At 46.8% G+C, this 21,078-nt stretch overlaps 1 protein-coding gene across 5 annotated transcripts in view; it reads left to right on the top strand.

The window, feature by feature from the left end:
- The first annotated feature begins 8,452 nt into the window (after nt 1–8,452).
- The window catches only part of Iqsec1 (IQ motif and Sec7 domain 1), a 328,885-nt gene continuing 316,259 nt past the window's right edge, over nt 8,453–21,078 (top strand). For 2 of the 5 annotated variants that reach the window (XM_006505991.4, XM_006505990.4), the window contains exon 1: nt 8,514–8,851. In XM_006505991.4, coding sequence (XP_006506054.1) covers nt 8,592–8,851 — 260 coding nt within the window. In that variant the 5' untranslated portion in view covers nt 8,514–8,591. Of the gene's footprint in view, nt 8,852–21,078 lie in introns of all 5 variants that reach the window. The other 3 variants (XM_030255340.1, XM_006505983.4, XM_011241302.3) reach the window with 3 other exon arrangements.

Raw genomic sequence — 21,078 nt, 5'->3', positions numbered from 1 at the left:
AGCACCCCCTTCTGGGGGGCTCATGGGTCTTCAGGAGATTCTTACAAAGGCCTCTTCCTCCGGACATTATATGAATGGTCAACAGTTGACTAGAGTGACAACACTTCGCAGAAGTTGTCCTTGGGACTTCCTGGTGACAGAGCTGCATTCTGGTTCCCATGCTTCTGGAAGAAACCACAGAAAATCCATTGCTTCGCCAACTGGACTTGGACAGAGTCCGTCCTTTGATTTGATTGGTGCCCCGGTGGGTAAAGGTCACATTCTTCCGTATCCTCATCAACATACTAGGTGCATGGTTATCTCATGACTTGGTTTGTACCACCAAGAGCCAGCTATACCAGGCATTTATTTCCCAGGCTACTGTCTCTTCCTTTAGAAATATCTCTTCAGATATTTTGCTCATTTTAAACTGGGTTGTCTTTGTGAATTTCGCATCATGCACCCCAATCCCACTCATCTCCCTGTCCCTTTATATCCATCCTCCCATCTTGTGACAAACCCTCCCCCCCACAGATGAAAAAAAAATCTCATCGTGGAAATTGCAGTGTGTCACCATGTATCACACAGTATTTTTGTCCACACATCTTTACTTGCAAATGTTCATTACAGTGAGTCATTGGTCTGGTTCAAGGCCTCTGACTTCTGCTACATTGTCAATACTGGATCCTCACCAGGACTCCTCTTGGATATTCTGTTGTTGTCCTGTGTCATGGAAGATCCTGAAGCTGTGGATCTGCAGGACAGGCCCTCTTCATGTGTTCCAGCAAGTCATAGATGGGCTGGACCAACTCAAAGCCCTGGATCTGGGTCTGGGTGGTAGCTGAGTTTGTCAGTCCCACAATTCTCCTGCATCCATACCACCCAAGCGAGCTCTTTAGTACTTCCCCCACCCCCAGCCCCCAGCTCATCCAATGCTATTGACAGCAAGGGGTGAGGCCAGCTCTCCTATGCTCATGTGTTTCCTGGGGCAAGGTGTGGGCCAGCTCTCCAAAGTGCTACAGCCAGTGGGGGGTGGGGCCAGCTCTGTTCATCCCTTGGTTATCAACATGGTCCCAGGCAGCAGTCCAGACCAGGGATATCCCCATGACCTTTGTTGGTAATATGGGTCACAGACTCCCACTGCTGCATGGCCACAGACGCAGACATGGCCCTCAGTGGCAGCATGGGCTGTGACTTCACCATGGCCCAGTGTCATGGCAGGCTCCTCACATCAAGCTGTTTCTCTCCACCCTCAAGTCTCCAGTTCCATCTCTCTTCATAGTGCTCAAACCATTCTCTTTCTCTCCCATCTCTCCACCACACACTTGCACATTGTAGTAGCTCCCACTGAGGGTGGGCCATGTGTTGAGTGGATCTCTTGGATTGTCTGTTTTTGTCTTTTTAAAAGATCTATTAGCCAGACCTAGTGGCATATACCTGTAATTGTAGCACTCAAGAGACAGAGGCAGGCAGATCTCTGTGAGTTCAAGGCCAGCCTGGTCTACATAGTAAGTTTCATGTTAGCCAGACCTACATAGTGTGATCTTGTCTTGCAAAAAATTATTGCCCGCATGTATGTATGTATGTATGTATGTATGTATGTATGTATACCATGATGCCTGGTATTCAGGAGGCCAGAAGAGGACCTCAGATTCCATGAAGTTGGAGTTACAGGACATGAATGCTAGGAACTGAATTTGGGTCATCTGGAAAAGCAGCAAGTATTCTTAACCTCTGAGCTGTCTCTCTAGTTCCCATTCTTTATTCATTCTTTAATTAAGTTGTTTTTATTATTCTTAGGTTGGTAAGGTTCTGTAAATAGTCTACATCCAAGACAAATATATAGTTTGCAAGTATTTTCTCTAACACCGTGCACTGTGGTTTGCCATTTTCTTCTTTTCTGTCTGTCTGTCCGTCTGTCTGCCTGCTCTCCCCCCTCCCTCCTCTCATGGGCTTTCATTGAGTTGACCTGGCTGGCCTTGGACCTTAGCTTCTCTACCGTCAGTCTCCTAAGTAGCTGGGATTATAAATATGTGCCACAAGACCTGGTTGCCTTTTCCTTTCCTTTAATTTTTCTTTCTTTTAAAAAAATGTTTAAGTGTGTGTGTGTGTGTGTGTGTGGTGGTGGTGGTGGGTGGGTTTGCGTATGTGAGTACAGGTCCCTGAGGAGGTCAGAACAGTTATCAGATGCCCTGGAGTTGAATTTATAAGCAGTTGTGATCTGCCTGATTCAGGCGGTGGGAACTGAACTGTTGCTGCAAGAGCAGGTTATGCTTTTAACTGCCGAGTTGTCTCTCCAGGCCCCAGTCCTGCCCCCTTCCCCCCCCCCCCCCCTTAGCAGCATCTTTTTTTTTTTTTTTTTTTTCTTCCCCAGAGACAGGGTTTCTCTGTATAGCCCTGGCTGTCCTGGCACTCACTTTGTAGACCCATTTGTCCTCGAACTCAGAAATCTACCTGCCTCTGCCTCCCAAGTGCTGGGATTAAAGGAATGTGCCACTATCACCCAGCAGCAGCATCTTTTAAAGAACAAAGTTCACTTTGTGAGTTTAACTTACTGTGCTTTTTTTTTTTTCCTTTAGAAATGTGTTTTTGGTGGTTCATGCTTTTGATGCTATGTTTGTCATTGCCAAACTCAAGGCTGTTATGATTTTTTTTCTTATTTTTGTCTAGAAGTTTTATATGCTTGCTGTATATGTTCAGATCTATGATGTAATCCAAGTTGAGCTTTATAGAATGTGAGATGCCTGGGCCATTCTTTGGCATGTGGATATCCAATCTTAGTATCTGCTGAAAGAATCCCTTTTCCCCTGCTTAGTTGACTTAGCCTCTTTGTCAGAGATTGGTGAAATATACATAGATCTACTTTTGGATGGACTTCTGTGTTCTTAATTTATAGTCTATCTTTATACTCTTTATGATCATCCTCGTCTATTGTAAGTCTTAAAGTCAAGTAGTGTGAGTTCTCTAACTTTGTTTTTTACTTTTGGCAATTTGAGTGGCAGTTTTTATTAGATGGGACTCTTCTGCATGTCATTATCCATCAACAGAGTATTCATGGTCATTGGGATGACCAGGAATGATGCCTACTAGGTTTCCAGATGCTCTGGTTAGGGACCACAGCACCCCTCCACTCAAAAAGAATCTCCTATTTAAGGGAAGCTAGCATCAGCAACATTAAATGATACAAAAACAGAGCCAGCCTTTCCAGGTTCCAAGGAAATAGATTTTTAATCTCAAATTCCATACCCAGCCAAACTATCAATCAAATGTAAATGCAAAAATAAATACTTTAAGACACATAAGGACTCAAAGACCTTCTCACAGGCTGTCTCTGGAAGAACTACTTGAGCATGTACACTGCAAAATAGAAAATGTATTCAAAAAAGAGTGCACAAGATCCAAGAAACAGTGGACCCAATCCAGAGCATAATGCCAAGAAATCCCCAATGAACCATGTAGCAGGCCCAGAAAGCAGACAGCTCAAGTTCTAGCTGTGAGCCAGAGAGCTCCCAAGAAGATTTTTAAGGAAAAAGATGTGTTTTCCACAACAAAGATGATATTGAAAGAATGGCTGCTCTCATTGCATGTGTATAACAATTAATAAATGATCGTAAACAATCCTTTCCCATTGTCATCTCCTAAGTCTTGTTTACTTTATTTTCTCTGGCATGCTTACTGCTCCTTTTTTTCCTCCCTCTTCAGTTCAATATGCACTACTTGGCCTTTAATTTACCCAATTATAATACTGAGAAAGGAAGTTATTGGTGTCTCAGATTTTATGCTCAAAGCATAACTTGGATTTTAACTTGAATCATAGTGTGGAATACACACCCTATAAATCTTAACAAGGAAAAGGTGAAGGTGTGAAGACAAGGATGGGAGAGTGGGTAAAGATGGCTGTCCCCAGGAGACTCCCCGAAGAGACATTCAGAGGCAGAGCTGACTGTCCTGGCTCTTTCCAGAGTGCTTTTGGGTGTGGTACCTGCTAAGGGTGCAGGGAGCTGTGCTTAATGTGCTGAGCTGGTGCACAGACCCTGAAGAGGTCCCTGGTGGTTATCCAAGGAGCTTTGGAGCTGGTATGATCCTGTAGTATGGCCCATTGAAGCAAGAGGGCCTGACTGTGGAAATTTGTATGAACTAGTTCTGGGATAGTCACTTACGAATGGGAGATAGAAACCTGCCAATTCCAAGTTAGACCAGTCATCATAGAGCAACTTTCAAAGGGAATCTGAGTTTGGAGACATTAGCTGCCAGCATGTATTATGACAAGGGCTTTGTCCTAAAGCGAAATCTACCATGGGCAGTCACAGCAACTGTGGGAAGCCACATATGCCATTACAAAGTGGCGCTGGCTACTGCTGTCCACCACACATAAGTTTGGGTAAACAACCAATGTGCGCATGTGCAGTAAAGTTTTTTGCCGAGTCACTGCCTGGCCTGGGCATGATAATGAGGTTCTGTGAGGTACTGAGAGTATAACCAATCAGATGTGAGACATGTAAATGAGGTATGTTAATGAGGTTCTGTGAGGTTCTGAGAGCATAACCAATCAGATGTGAGACATGCAAATAAGGTGCTGAAAGCATAACCAATCGGGTGTGAGACACGTCTCTCCTAGGCCTATATAAGCAGCACCAGTTCTGGGCTCTGGGTCTTTTTGCCTCTGCAATCAAGCTCTCCCAATAAACGTGTGCAGAAGGATCCTGTTGTGGTGTCTGCTTTGCTGGAGAGTTGGGTGCTCACAAGCAACCAGTACAGTGTGCTCACTGGACGCTGAGCTCTGTCTGTACAGTGTGCTCATTGGGCGCTAAAGGCTCTGCTTCTTTCTTGTGCACTGTGGAATTTAAACAAGGGATGAAATCTGATTGGACAGTTCTAACTATTTTATTTGCTTCATTATATTAGAACGCCTTTGCTTTAACCTCACCTGCGTGACCTATTATTCTGTTCATCTATGTGTCTAGGTCGAGGGCAGGGACATTAGGGAAAGTCATATAGACAGCTGGTAGCTGAGTCTAGAAACAGGTCTCTGAACTCAGCATATTTGGTGTCCAGCAATGAAGATCAAAGCCAGGGAGACTAGAGGATGTGGTAACAGGATAGGATAACCATCTTGCCAAGTTAGGCATACATGGCAGGGTGTGGATGTTTTAAGTCTCTTGATTTGAGAGATGCTGGCAGGGAACTGTCCAGCTTAGAACAGAGCAGAAGTAGGAGTGGAGAGTTCTACAGACTCAGCCTTAGTTCAGTCTTCCTTGGCCCCCTGCCCCACCCCCCCAGGGAAGCTCTTTGCTCATATCCTGTTGTTATGATCAGGTTCATGTTGAAGCTCATGATGGTACATTGTGTAGTGCTGCCAAAACACCCTGTACATAACCTCTACTATAAACGGCTGGGTGTGCTGAAGTTGGCTCATGCTTGATCTGAATGTTACCTGTGCCCTTATCCCAGATGCTCCCATAGTCCTTGAACTTAACCCATAGCTTGAAGTCCACCTTAATGGGAACATTTGCTCAACAGAGACGCACAAATGCCCCAAGGGATTTTTGTTTGGCTATTAAATGCTCACTAGAATGTCATTGCTTCCCTCAACCCCCAAGATGCTTTTGTGATTTGGAAGCCCAGACAATAATGAAAATTCTGTGCCCCTAATTAAAAAAGAATTAAGATATCTAGACAGCAACAGTAGGACACTAACCCATCCAAGGCTCTTCTGAGAACAGGTCCTATGTAACCACCCCCTCACATGCTGCTTGGCTTACTCACTCTCTGTCTTCACTGGAAAACGCCAAGAAAGCCAGGGCCATGTCTGTCCTGTTCTGCACCTCCAGTTTCTAGCCAGAGTTGATACCCAAGAACATTTGCTAGGTAAATGGCTGGCTGATGCTCTTTGAGGGACAGAACTCCCCTCTGTGGTAGGATAGACTTTCCCTGAGAGTTTGCTTCTGTGTTGCTGGGACAGTGGAATGTGTGCCCCTTTTGAAGATGTCAGGCTCTTCTTTTATATCCCTGTGTATTTCTTGCCTTAGCACTAAGAGAACTGGGTATGTGACTGGCACCTCCTGCGCTCCACCATCCCCAAGCTGTTAACAACTTCAGGTCCTGACCATGCCTGAAGGCTCCCGATTCATCATTCTGTGGCATAGCAGGGTGGCAAGTCTCAGAGAGTAAGGAGGTAGTGTGGAGATAGAAATGTGAGGTCAGCTCCAAGCAGAACTTACTAGGGCACACAGATGTGGGGAAACCACATGGGCACTGAGCATGTGGGCATTGCTCCTTCCTTCACTAGTCTCACTGATCTGTACCAGGGTTCAGAGTTTGATTTCCCTTCAGTCCCAAACACTACAAGAGATACAAGCGTGACTCCAAGGTCAGGTCTCCCTTAAGATGGAGTGAAGCCAGCACCATCTTTTGGAGACAGTTGATACATTAAAACATAATTGCAAAATTATGAGTATTTTAAATGTAAAAAATCAAAACATTAAACACTTTACATATACAAATGGGATATGGCATGACTCTGCTTTTCACAGGATAGTTACAAGATTTATAAAGATAACATGATTTTTTTTGAAGCATGTCAAGTAGCCTAGTAACAAGGGATAACATTAAAAATTTCATTTAGAGTGACGTGTATGTAATAGCTTGAGAGAAAAGACCTTGGTGATTTTGAGAATCCCAGGGAGGGCTCTACTGTCATTCTTCCCCTCTCTGTAGGCATGCCCAGGGAATTTCCCCAGGAGGGTTCAGGGGGATATCAACAAATATGAGTTAGTGAAGCCAGTGTAGTGCCAGAGTAACGTCAGCCTTAACAACAGCCATGCCCTCAAAATGTACGTGGTACAGTTTTAGAAATGTCAGAGATGTAGTTAAGGCTTTACCCAGAGGCAAATTAATAGCCTTAAAAGCATTTGCTAGAAAACAAGAAACAAAGGAAATAACCCTTAAGACCAAGAAGACAAAACATAAATAAATCTTGTTCAAAGAAATCTGACATATGAAAATTATGAAGATTCTAGCAATCAAGAAATAGTATTATGCCTGAGCAAGCTGAGACTAGGAGGAAAGGTAAATTGCTGTAGGTCACAGTGCTTTCTGGCTATCTTTTGATTGCACAAGGAAGAGGCAGTGTTTCAGCAGATGTAGACCTGTAAATATGCCAAACTGCACATGAGTTACTTGTTTTTCTGTTCGCACGACCTAAAATCATGGATCAGTAGCACTAACATAGAATTCTCCTCATTTAAGTAAACCTTTATACATCAGTGTGACTGGCAAGAGTGGACAGGAAGTGCTGGGGTAGTGGTGTGCTGGCTGAAGAGCTGAGGATCGAGGGATGAGGGTCTTGGGGTTCAGTGATGAGGATCTGGGCGACCAGAAAGAAGGAGCTGGAGTGCTTAAGAGCTTAGGGCCAAGGTGCTCAAGCACACTGAAAGAAACAGACTTGAGAAGCTCTGAAAACACACCCGCCTGGCTCGCTAAAGGACCGGGTTGAAATGCTTGAAGTGATAAGGGATTGAGGCATGAGGAAGGACAACGGACTGAGGGAAACTGAGGAAAAGGCTGAGGCTAAGAGGAGGAGTATAAGGAGGGTCTAAGGGTGGGGGAGCTGAGGGGCTGAGGCTATGAAGGGAGCGGTACTGAGGGACAGGGCGGGGCGTGCTGGAGGAGCAGTGCTTAGAGTGAAGGGCTGAGGCACCGAGGGGGCGTGGCTGAGCCCCGAAGGGGTGGGACTTGGAGGCTTAGATAGCGGGGCTGAGACCAAGGAGCGGGGCGGTACCTAGAGCTGAGGGGGCGGGGCTGAAGGGCAAAAAGCCATAGAAGTGTGGACTTAAGAGAGGTTGAGGCGCCGAGCGGGCGGGGCTGAGGAGAATGGGGGACGGGGCTGAAGGACTCACTGGACAGAGCTGAGGCGCGGAGGGAACAGGGCTGAGGCGAAAGAAGTAAGCTGAGGAGCTGAAGGAAGCCTGGCTGAGGGACTAGAGGATGAGGGGGCGGGACTGATGGATTTAGGGGATTGGGCTGAGGAGCCAAAGGGGCGGGGCTGAAGTTAAGCGCTAGGATAGGAGCGGAGGGACCTGAGGCTGAGGGGGCGGGGCTCTAGGGACAAGAGCTTAGGGGGCGGGGCTGGGTCTAGGCTGAGGGGCTCAGCAGTGGTGGCTCCGAGTTGCTGAGGCACTGAGGAGCCCGGCACGCCGCGCGGGTGGAGAGGCGGGCCCGGCAGGCGGCGCCCTCTCTCACAGGCACCTCCTCCCTCTACGATCTTAGGGCTCCCGCTCCCTCTCGCGTCGCAGCCGGCACTTTGCAAACTCCTCGTCTGCCCGCGGCGGCCGCAGCTCCGTGCCCTACCGGCCCCTGAGCGTCGGTGGGGCAGCGGGCAGCGGGGTGGCGGCGGCGCGGGGAAGCGGGAGGCGCCGAGGCACTGGGCGTCCGCCGGCGGAGGCGGGAGCCGAGGCGGAGCCGCGCCAGCCCCGCGCCGCCGCGCCCCCCGGGCCGAGCCCCGTTGCCGCGCCGCGCCGTGCCGCGCCTCCGTCCCCACCGCGCAGCCATGGCTGCGCCGCCGCCGCCCCGCTGTCCGCTCGCCTGAGGCGCGGCCATCCGCCGTGGAGACCATGGCGAGCGCCGCCGAGCCCCCCGGCACGGCAGCCGAGTACCTGCAGGAGCTGACCCGGATCGTCGCGGCGCAGCAGGAGCTGCTGGCGCAACGGCGGCGGCGCATCGAGGAGCTGGAGCGCCAAGTGGCGCGGCTGAGCCGTGAGAACGCCGGCCTGCTGGAGCGACACCGGCGACACCTGGCCGCGTGCGCTCGGCGCCCGGACCCGGGCCCTTCGCCACTGGGCGCCATCCCGGAGCTCGGCTGCCGCCGCGACAAGTAAGTGCAGAGCGGCGGAGCGGGCGTGCCGGGGGCGCGCGAACTTCTCAGGGGGCTGTGGAGTGAGTCCCTCGGCCGGACCCTGCTGCACCCGGGACCTCCCGGAACTGCCATCCGGCCTGACCTCGCCGAGCGGCTGTCGCGTGCAGCGCCCGCTCGCCCGGGGCCGCCTGGGCCACTCATGCTTAGTGCTCTCCACACCGACCCTGCGCCGTCCAGCCCCGGGGCCTCGTCCTCCTCCCCCAAGACACTAATTCCCCTGTCTCGACCCGAGATTACCCCGGCTATTTCGGACCGAGGATTAAGGAGACGCCGGGGAGGCACAGCCCCATCGCCCTGGCCCCTGGCGTCCCGGGAGCTCCAGCCTGCAGCAGCTTCGCCTCTTCTGGGTGCTGGTGCCGAAGCCCTGCTGGCAGTCTTCTGTGCCCATCTGGGCGGGGCTCGGTCTCTAGGCTGGGGGCTTAGGTGATGCTGGGATGGAGTTGTCTGGTTTGCAGCAAGCTTTCTGCCTACTCCTTTGGTTGCCTTTGGGACCGTCAGGGGTCAACTAGAGAAAGTGTTCGATGTGGTCAGTAGCTCTAGAATAGGCGACCTGAGAGTCTTTGGGCATGCGATGCTGGAGGAGGGAGTTAAACTCACTCCAGATAGGGAATCTGATTCCTTGGAGTGGGAAGCCAAGCACTAGAGACAGCGTTTCTCCTACCTTACATCCGCTGCATCCTGCTATGGCCATGGGACAGAGCATGCTTGGAACATTTATGCTAGGGCTGGTCCATTCTTTAGAAGAGAAGAATTGTGTGTACGGGTGGAGGGTCTGGAACACCAGAATGTGGCTGAGTTCTGTGGCTCTGTAGAGGGCAGGTTGAGGTGTTATATTCACCCCTACGTTCTGTTCATTTGGGAGGTAGGGGATTGTGGCTAGCTCCAAACTGAGGTCCCTAATTCAGAGCTTCTGCTTCCACTTGAGAGCACATAGAGGAAGCTTTTAGTTCTGAGGCTCTTCACTAGTCCCCTTCACAGAAGCTGTGGGTCAGCCCATGCTAGATGCAAGAATGGAGAGGAAAGTCTGGGCTGCTGAAATGAAGTCTCTCGAAGCTTAGGGAGGGGGCACCAGGACAGGGACACATATTCCTGTTTTGATAGGGAACAGTGACACACGTTGGTCGGCTGATGCCTCACAACATTATCCCAGGAGATATATATATATATATTCTTTCAAAGTCACCCCTACTGACCAACTGGAGGATGTGGACAGGAGAACTCTGAGGGGCAGAGGCTTCTTTCCCTGCCTTGGGGGAGTCTCCATTGTCCATCCAGACAGTGGTCTTGGCTGAGGAGGTCAGGGGTGCAAATGCTGAAATTTTATTTCATAAGATTCCACCTTGGAGACCATCTGGCTTTGCTTTCTCCCCTACTAGAGGCACAGCCAAAGCCTGTGTCACCTTAAAAAAGTATAGTGTCACCTTTAAGGAATGCAAGAGGCAGCACAGTTTTTTTCTCTACAGTCTAGATCCAAGGCAGTTTGTAAACTTGAATATTCACACTAGGAGCCTGGGCTTCTTTGCTTAATGTGGATTCTGACCTAGCAGTTTTGGAGCAGGCTAGAGAATCTACTGCTTTCACAGACTGGGACATTCTATGTTGTTGGAATGTAGACCCCATGATAAGGCGCTGTGAGGAATGCAGTTAGGACAAGAAACAGGAGGGTCCCTTCAAGACAGAGCATACCAGACCCATTTTCCTGTCTGCAACTAATTTCCTAGCCCTTTAGGAAAAGGAGTACTAATTTCTTCCTCTCCTGGCAGGAGATACCCCATATCCTTCCTCTAGTTCTTTGAGATGAGATCGTATTTAACTGTTGTGTGCATAGGGCCCTGGGGCACTAGGGGCTGCTTTTCCAAACATAGATTGGTTGTGTCAGGGGTTATGTAAATAAAGTAACTGATATGAAAGATGTGAAAGAGTGTGTGGTGAGTAATGCCCCTTGAGAGCTTTTATTAAATACCTGTTGTATGTAGAACCATCAGAGATAATATTTGGTGATTCAGGAAGAACCACAGAACAGAAGAGATAAATAATGCCACATAAAGAAAAGAATGTGGGTAGATGAACTTGGGACTAAGGCCCAGCTCTGCACTCTGCACATCCCAGCTGGTGACTGTGGGACAGGTCACAGGACCTTTCCTCATCCCAGCTTTCCTTTAAATGCACACAAAGCAGGAATCAGCCTAGCTGTCTCCCATTCTTTTTCCCTAAGGTAACACACACACACACACACACACACACACACACACACACACACACACACAGAGGTGGTGGTGGTGGGACGCAATAGGCACCTGGTAGGTAATTCATGCAGGCTAGATTCTTCCCATGTCTGTCAGTTTCTCAATTCTTTAGATCAGCTGAGCCAAAGCAGGAGGTGGAAACTTAAAGGCTAGGTGCAAGAGATGTGCAGTGGGGGATATGGAGCTGTGGCAAAGGGTTGCTGGAGCTAACAGCTGTTATTAAGCTGAGTTTCCAGAGGTGACAGAGCAGAATAGGGCCACAGTTTGGGGGGAAATGGAGCTAGGGGATTGGCCTCTACTTTCTACCTTTGGGCAGAGGATAACAACATTCTCAGGCCTCCCTATTTGCATATAGTGGCCCTGAGAAGAGCCGGTCTGACAAGCATGCTGGTTGAGCAAGACCTGACTGACCTTTTACTAAGTAGCTGGTAGCCACTGCAGCCTGAGTTAGGAGCTCCCTTCTCACTATATAGATGAGCTTCAGGGGTCCATTGCTTTCCCTGAGACAAGAGTGAGCTTGATAATTACCTCACTAGGCACAGATGCCTAGACATGCTAGAAGCTTTCAATCCCAGAAACTTTAAGCTCTTCCTCAGAGGGCTTTCTTGAATGTCTTGACCTCTAGTACCAAGAGTCATTATTTATTCCCAGCACTGGGGGAGAAGATTAAAACAGGGAAGAAATCCATTCATTCATGGTGCCTTTGCTATCTGGGAGTTATTTGCTTCTGTTGTTATTGACGTTGATTTTCCCCTGACATCAGCACTCATTTATGCAGTGTGCAGTCAGCTACATTCTAATGATCCATTTCTAGAACCACATTTCCCTCACTAGAGCTTGGGTACCTAGTGGGTGCTCAGAGTATATAGCCTGAATGGGTAAGCCAGGGAAGACAAGAAGTATTGGAATCATCAAACCGCAGGTGCGAATGAATGTATTGAACCAAGTTTAAGAGAACATGGCAATATCCCCTAAGGGTTTGCTGTGTGCTCATACCTTATGTGTCATCACTCCTATCAGGCAAAGACAGGCTCCCATTATACAGATGTGAAACCTAGGCTTAGAGGGATCACATGCCTTGTTTAAGCTCTGTCTGGTCGTCAGCCAGTGTTGGATCTCACGCTGTTTGGCTCCTGATCTTGCTCACCTCCTGCCTGACTTTCACACTGTGGAATGATCAGACCACTTCTCAGGATTCTTTTTGGCTCCTGGCCAGTGCTTGAAGGTGCACAGCATGTTTGGATCCCTTCTGCCCCATTGAATCTTGTCACCAATGCAGTGCTTTTGGTGGTGATTGTGTAAAGGGGAAAAGGTAGAAGAAGGTGACCCCCTTTTAGCCTTTGATCTCCTGAAGTTTCTTGGCAGAAGTAAACATCAGCCTCAAGTGGCTGGGGAGAGGCCCAGTGGAACAGCCTCTTCCGCCTTCTCATCTGCTCCAGCCCTCAAGGGCTGTCACATCACACATCACTCTGAGAGGACGTTTTTTCTGAAGCTCTGAGTTGGTGACTCACTCTGGGGGAGGTTTTCAGTGGCATTCAGTGTCTGTTGACTTACCAAACAAAGTGCTTTTCTGGGTTTGTGGTGACATTAACCATGATGGTGGTGCTTCATTTCAGGGGCATGCTCAAGGGTGGCCGTAGAAGAGGGGGTGGCAAGAGGAAACTGGACTGTCCTAATTGGCAGCAGGCAGATAACACAGAAAGCACTATGATGGTCCTGGCAAGGAGCCTTTGAGTTGTGTTCTTCAAAGTGGTTAGAAAGTACCAAAACTGGGGTGTAGGGGCTAGGAAGCAGAGTGCTCTTATGCGCAGATTCCTTTCTCCCTAGGAGCAAAGACTAGGGGTCTGGAAGAGGATAGGAAGGCCTTTTTTCTCCTCACCTGTAACTGTGGCTGAGAAACTGGTGGCAGGAGACCCTGTGGTTATATTTCCACTAAATAATATTCTCCTTCTCCCAGCTGAGATAAAGGCTGGATCCAGTGCTGAGAAGATGTCCCTTTGTCAGGAACAAGCTGCACCACACTTTGGGACACTTGTCCTAGTTGGACAAAATGTATTAAACTGTAAGGGATCAGGGTGAGCCATTCTTATTTTTCCAGCAGATGGTAGAGTCCACAGAAAGATGAGGGAGTGTTTTTCTGAAGCTCTCTCCCAGCCGTCTGACAAGCTAAGCAAATTATTATTTTACAACCCAGAAAGTAAATCAGGGAATGCTTCTTTATCTAGCTGGCGCTGAGAGAAATAGTGAGTGGTGCAGTGTGTGAATTGCAGTTGAGAGCTGCTGGTGCTTTTGACGTGAGTGTTCACACCAGATACAGGCCACTGTGCCTGCAGAAACCTCAGACCTCAGGGCTTCGCTATGGGGAGGGAGGTGTGGTGAGCGCTTGGCCACAGGAGGCAGGCATTTGGGAACATCCATATGTTGTGTCATCAGGATGACTATCTGTCAGTTATTTTGTCTATAACATTGCTTTGACAGCTGATTGGATTGTTTGTGCTACTTTATTTTTTTATAGAAGAGCAACACTTGGCTTAACTTGGGAAGTACACAGTTCTGTGCTTGTCTGGGTGTCAACAGGAATAATTACCACTGAGCCAGCAGAGAAACAAACATAGACAAACTGGGAATTTGTCAAAAACTGGAATCAAAGAAGGTGAAACTGACCTATCTGAAAGGGAGTACGAGCTACTGATGTAGTTATGAGACCATCTGAGTTCAGTGGATCTCCTGCTTGCAGACGTTCACCCAGCATAGACACATGCTAGTCTGCAGACCAGATCTCCCCAACTATAGGCTAAGTGTGGCCAAGTGATATGGTTGGAATTCTTGTGTACCAAGTCTATGGAGCTGATAACTCAGAGTTATGCAGAATTCACTGGTCAGTAAGTATTGTGCATGGAAAGGGCTCTGTTTCCATCAATAAAGCATAGCAGCTTTGATGTTGCAATGCCCCTGTCACCCTAACTTCCCTAGGCTTCTTCTGGAGGACCTTTAAGGCTTTCTCATGAGTGGGCAGTTAGTCCTCATCTAGCAGTGGGTTGGAAGACCTAGCCCCTGCTGTAGCTGTTTCCAGTGGCTCAAAGTTTGTAAGGCCCAGCCTCTCTGAGTCAGTTCCATGACAAATGAGAGTAACTACTTCTTTAAGGGATCAGACATAGGAACTGCCTGTAGATGATAGCTTTGGAATAGGGTTAGCCAGGACATCGAAACTGCTTTGGAGGATTGCTTAGCTCCAGAATTTTCAAACATAGAAAAGTAGAAAGACAATTCAGTTTAAATATTTTATATCCAAGCAAGCATAGCAGTGTCCCAGGGCTAAACTGATTCAGCTTTTATTAATCAGAATTGTGCAGAAATAATTGACGTAGGAGATCATAAATGTTCATCCCCAGCATAGAAGCTAGAGCAAATCTAGGTTGCAGCCAGTGGTGGCTAAACACCGGGAGAATGATCTGCAGGGTAAATAAGAACGTATCGATGAAGGCCACCTCATTGCTTATGAATTCCTGGGGAAGGTCTCTATTGTGTTGTTATTGCTCTTATTGTTGTTTTTTTTCCCCTCAGAAGATAAATGGAAAACAAAAATGGAGACATGAGCAGTATATCTAGGGGTGGCCTTTATGGCTTTCCAGGAGAAAGCTGCAGCTGACTTGATCAGTCTAGGTCATCGTTCCATCCCATCTGGATAAAAGCTTCTCCCCAGCTAATAACACCACTGCAAAGTGAAGAATCCCAGTTCCCCCAGCTTTCCTACCTTACAGGCTCTGACAGCGTTCTTCTGGTTGTATATTAATTTGACCTTTCTTGATCTTTTGTTCTTTGCTTCATTTTCCTATTTACCAAGTGTTACTTACTTGTAAAACCTGAACTGGACGGTTTTTGTTTAAGGATCAGTTTTACCTTCCTTTGTATAGAGTTCCTCTTTAGGGTGCTGCCTGCACAGTTTCCATAGACGTGCCAGTGCTCAGCAGGGCATATGAACACAGGCTTCCATCCCTACCCTAGAAGCTGTCCCCAACGACATCTGCTTCCCGAGGGAAATCAGTTTTCCTCAATGATGAGTTTGTTGACTTTTTTTTTGTCTCATGTTGATTTGTTTGGGCCTTATTTGTCTTATTTATCTTTTGCTTGTATATTTTGTCTTAAAATTTTGAGTTTTTGTATTTTTTGTATGTGATCAAATTATATTTAAGAAGAAATTTCTAATTAAAGAAAGGAAAAGGCCATTAACAATGAAAAAAAAAAAAAAAAAAAAAAAAAAAAAAAAAAAAAGAAAAGTAGAAAGAATCATGCAGAGCCAAACACCGCTTCCCCTTCCTTCCCTCCAGGTTCTGCAATTAAAGTTTTTCAATATTTGCTTTATTGCATACCTCTGTACCCTTGAGGGTGCTTAGAAGCACATGGATGGGAGTGAACATTTATAGAGTGCCTACTGTGTCCCAGGGATGAGCTCAGTGAAACAGACATGTGATTGCTATGTCCTCTATTCACCCTGTTCCTGGGCCACACAGGTAGGCAGGATTCTTGTCCGTTGGCTTCCCCACGGCCTCAGTTTGGAAACATGAACAGGGATAGAGCTTGGGTTGGTGTAGAAAATGGGGCTAAGCAGTGTGTAGGCCCAGAGCATCTGAAATAAGTGGTCACCTGTGGACATCAACACAGGCTTCCTGCAGGAGGTGTCATTTGAGCTAGGGCTTTAGGAACAAGAAGGGAGTAAGAGAAGCCCTGAGTGGCTATGATAAATCTGTGAATGAGGATAGCTGACAGAAGAATCCAGACAGGCACAGATGAGTCTTGACACATTTGCCTTGCTCAGGACCCATATGTCAGATGAGCAGGGACTAGGGAACAAAACTAGATTAAACCATTCCAAATTGTGCCTTGTCTAAGTCCTGATTTGGAAATGTGTGTCTTTCCTTCCAGGAGGAGACCAGAGCTACAGAGCAATAGGAGAGAGGGGTTGTAGAGGTGGCTCAACAATTAAGAGCACTTGTTGTTCTTGCAGAGGACCTGGGTTTAGTTCCCAGCACCTATATGGTGGTTCACAAGCATCTGTGAACTGTTTGGAATCAGACAGCCTTCTTAACCTCTGAGGGCATCAGGCATGTATGTATGCAGATACAAACATACAAGCAAAACACATGCATACAGAATAAACAGAACTTGAAAGGAAAAGAAAGGGAAGGAAAAAAAGAGAGAAAGTGAGAAAGTCTTACTTGATTCATAATCTTAGAATGTGTCAAATTACAACAAAACCATAACATTAAACCCTTTCATCTTCCTATTGATTGATTGATTGATTGATTGATTGATTGCAACAGGGTCTCATAAACTTGCTATGTAGCCAAGGATGGCCTGGAACATCTGATTGTCTTACCTTCATATTCTGAATGCTAGGATTAATGATGTACAGTGCTGGGGGTCAAGTTCATGGCTCTGTACAAGCTAGGCAAACATTCTCCAAACTGATGTATGTCCTTAGCCCCAGAGCCTCTTTTATGTCTGCACTGACACTGGACTCTCTTGACAGGCATGGGCTTTATCATCCCATTTTGCAGATATGAAATCTCAAGATCTTTTTTTAGCAGTTTTCCCACCATTACCCAGTGACAGAGATAGGATCTGTGTCCAGGTCTACCTGCCTTTTATGGTCAGTATGCTTCACTGCACTATGTGGCTTTGGAGCTACTCATAAGTGGATTCATCACTATGTGAAACATTTGGGACCTTTCTAGGTGTGGTACAGTTTCAGTCACCCAGACCTTTGGCTAAGGAACTAGCATTAACTCCAGCTTTGTCATCCACACAGAGTCATCAGTCACTTTAAACTTTGGGCGTCAAGTTTGGTGATACTTGGGTCACCTTGTAGAGATAAGTTTGCTCCCAGGAGGCCTTGCCCCTCCATGGCAAAGCAGCCTCAGTAGCAGTACCCCACTGGCAAGACCACTGTGGGCAGCATTGTGAACAGGCATGGAAAGGACTCTCTAGTTGCTCAGCCAATACTGGACACTCTTCTTCAAGTCAGTGTGAATTTCTTGTACATATGTACATTTGCTAACCTTCTGGAAAGCTGTTGGTAAGGTAGCATGTGCATTTTCATTTCTTTCACATAGGGTATGTGGGGACATGTGGTTATATGGGGGATTGGAACCTATGCCCTCTTCAGGCCTTGTTCCTAAGCCTCTTAGTTAGAGGCACATTAGTGGACTGCGTGGATGTCTTGACTACTCCCTGTGTGCATTTTCATAGTGTATGTTGTACATGCAGAGAATCAAAGGCCTTGGCTCAGTATTGGGAAGTCCTCATCTAACTGCAGGAAGCATGGTTTGCTAAGGGCAAAAAATGAGACTTTCTTGAGGGTGTTCTGAAGCCAGCTGGGTCCTCTCAGTGTTGTGCAACCAGCTTATGGAGTATTCAGCAACATGACCAAGGTGCCATGTGAGATTCTGCTGTTCCTATCAGCTTCAGTGCTCAAATGACAAGCCTTTGTTCGTGGCACTGGGACCTGCAGGGTCCACAAGGCAGCTGCAGGGAGGGACCTTGATAGGGAATGAGAGTTATGGATGGTGTCTTAGGGTTTCATTGCTGTGAAGAGACACTATGGCTGAGGCAACTCTTAATAAAGGAAAACATTTAATTGAGACTGGCTTACAGTTTCAGAGGTTCAGTCCATTATCATCATGGAGGGAATCATGGCACTGTGTAGGCAGACATGGTGCTGAAGGAGCCAAGAGTTCTATATCTTGATCTGCAGGCAGCAAAAGGGGACTGTCTTCTGCAGGCAGCCAGGAGGAGGCTCTGTCATGCTGGCCAAACTGGAACACACACACACACACACACACACACACACACACACACATGAGAAGCCCCACTTTGACAATGACATACTTCCTCTAACAAGGCCACACCTCAGGCCACACCTCCTAATAGTGTTACTTCCTATGGGCCAAGCATATTCAAACCACCTTTTGGAATAGTGAGTGAGGGGGCTGGTGACATGCTTGGATCTATTTCCATCTCCTTGTACCCTACCTCTGGAGGTGCGGCTCAAGCAGGGCTGCTTGCTCTCCTTAGGCTGGCAGGGGCTTTGAGGTAGCTTCTGGATGAGTTCATGTGCAGGAAGTGGATAGTGCTATGTCCAAGGCATAGACTTAGTCACCAAGGAAGACAAGACTGTCTTCCTCTACCATGAACTGGCTGTGTTTCCTTGGACCAGTGCTTTTGCCTTACTCTGCTTCCAGTTTACTTATTATAAAACAAGACTACAAAACATCACTTACCTCCTGGTGGCAAATCTTTAATGCACATGAATGTACAGGAGGCCCATACTGACTTGTGTCACCATTGTTCATTCTTCCTGGGTGAGAAGCTTGTGCGCAATATAAGTCACAAGGTTAGAACTAGACGAGTTGTGGCATGCATTTATCATCTGTCTACTACTTAACATTTTGCCTGTTTAGTACAAGAGAGTTTGGATCAAACTCTTTGTAAGACACACTGTCTTCATCTGGTTAGCCTTTAGCTACAGACTTTTTGTATTTTTTAAAGTGTCAGAGATGTAATGTTATTAAAGTCACATGGTTTCCCTAACCTACCCACCCCCTACAGTAGAGCTATCTAGAATGTTCTGCTTCCCTTCATTCACAACCGACCATACGCTTTCATCTCTGGTTAACCTTTCTGAGGTTTTGTTTTGTTTTGTTTTTACCAAACTCTAACTTTATGGGGCTTTAGAGTCTATCTATGAAGAGGGGGTGATCTTTGTGTATTTTATTATTTATTTTTCATCCATAGGTTGGTTTCCTTGTGCTCACTGCCACCGACAGTGAGCCAGGCCCTGGTCTAAGGACTCAGCAGATGCCACTGTACTTAGACTTTGCCAACATTGTTTAATTGATCCAGCTGGGTGTAGGGAGTACCAGCAAATAACAAAAGCAAAGGCATTCTTAGAGCCCACACCACTGTATGGCTACATTTCCTTACTCAAAAATGGAATGAAAGGGGTGGGGGATATGGTTAATATCTAACACATTTGTTGTTCTTACAGAGGACAGGAGTTCAGTTCCTACCACCCACCAGGAGAGGGTCATAACTGTGTGTAACTTTGGCTCCAGGGCATTCAATGAGGGACACCTATATCCACATGTATGCACATTTACAGATATGCACATCTACTCATAAAATGAAAAACATTTTTAAAGATTTATTTATTTATTTATTTTATGACTACACTGTCACTGTCTTCACACACTAGAAGAGGGCATGAGATCCCATTACAGATGGTTGTGAGCCACCATGTGGTTGCTGGGAATTGAACGCAGGACCTCTTGGAGAGCAGTTAGTGCTCTTAGCCGCTGAGCCATCTCTCCATCCCTAAAATGAGTATTTTAAAATAATGAAATATACTATGCCCATCTTTAGTCATAATGATTAATCACTATTCACTATTATGATTGGCTGTTTATATTGTCAACAAGTAAGGGAACATCACAGGGAGGCAAAGGCGGTGGAGGTAGGTGCTGCTTTGAGAGAGAATCAGCCAGGCACATCAAATGAGAGGTATCTTTTAGGGACCTCTTTAAATGTTAGTCCATTATGTTTAAAAGGTATACCAGGCAAATGTAACCAAAAGAGAGAGAATGGCTACACCAGCCAGGATGATAGTGGACATATGTAATACCAGCATTCAGGAGGCAGGCAGATTTCTGAGTTTGAGACTAGCCTAGTCAAAATGAGTGAGACCTTATTTAAAAAAAATACATCAATACCAAAAAAATATTAAATTTTGAGAAAAAGATTGCTACTCGGAATAAGGAAATTCTAAAGAGGGCCAGTCCCTCAAGAAGATATAACCATACATAGCAAACAAGCATACTAAACAACAGAACCTCAAGATACATGAAGCAAAAACTGACAGGGATAAAGGAAGAACAAACACTTCAAGAGGAATGGGTAAGAACACCTGGCTTTTGACAGTGCCTAGAACCAGATTCAGAACACATATTTCATTCTTACCTGGAGAGAATGAGGGCAGAGGCAGGAACTGGTCAAAGGTGTTGCCAGGATGCAGACCTGTGACAAAGGGGCACAAGGGAACCAGCCCTGAAACTCTGTGGGAACAAGTTATCTCTGCTGTTCCTATAATGGAGCCCTGTCCCAGCTACTTCTCTCTCTCTCTCTCTCTCTCTCTCTCTCTCTCTCTCCCTCCCTCTCTCTCTCTCTCTCTCTCTCTCTCTCTCTCTCTCTCTCTCTCTCTCTCTCTCTCCCTGTCTGCACTTTATATAGGTGTATGTGTTTGTGTGCATGCATGTACACACCACATATGTGTATGCAGGACCGAGGTCAGTGTTGCATGTCTTCTCCAATCCCTTCTGTAGCATATTTTAGGAGGCAACATGGACTGAGTCTGTCACTGACCCTGGAGCTCACTTTTTCAGCCATGTTAGCCAACCAGTGAACCCCCAGAGTCTCCCTCCCCCCCAATCATCAAGCACAGGTACTGCTTCTGAATTTATTTTTTAAACATGGGTGCTATGGATCTGAACTCAGGTCCTCATGCTTACACGGTAGGCACTGTACTGACTGATCTACTTCTCTAGACCCTCATTCGATTCTAATGAATCATTAGCAAGGGAAGAGTCAATAACTCAATGAGTCAGCCAGTCAGCTAGCCACTTACTCTACATGTTCTGTTTGTTACTGTGCTAACTAAATTAAAATCTAGTCTTAAACCCAAACACCATTTTATTTTATCTCAAGATTTTTGAGTTCAGGTTTGGGCAAAGCCTGGGTAGGCTATTGTTTTCCTTGTACCATCAAGGGAAGTTGCCCTGTAGTATCTAATTGGAGATAAGCTTGTCTAAAGAATAACCAAATGCCTTCACTCATGTGCCTGGCACCTGTCTAAGGGTCTCGAAAGCTGGGCTCAGCTGGAATATG

The sequence above is a fragment of the Mus musculus genome, chromosome 6 (assembly GCF_000001635.26).
Source record: "Mus musculus strain C57BL/6J chromosome 6, GRCm38.p6 C57BL/6J".
NCBI classification, from domain to species: Eukaryota; Metazoa; Chordata; class Mammalia; order Rodentia; family Muridae; genus Mus; species Mus musculus.
This window is presented reverse-complemented; position numbering and strand designations above follow the sequence as displayed.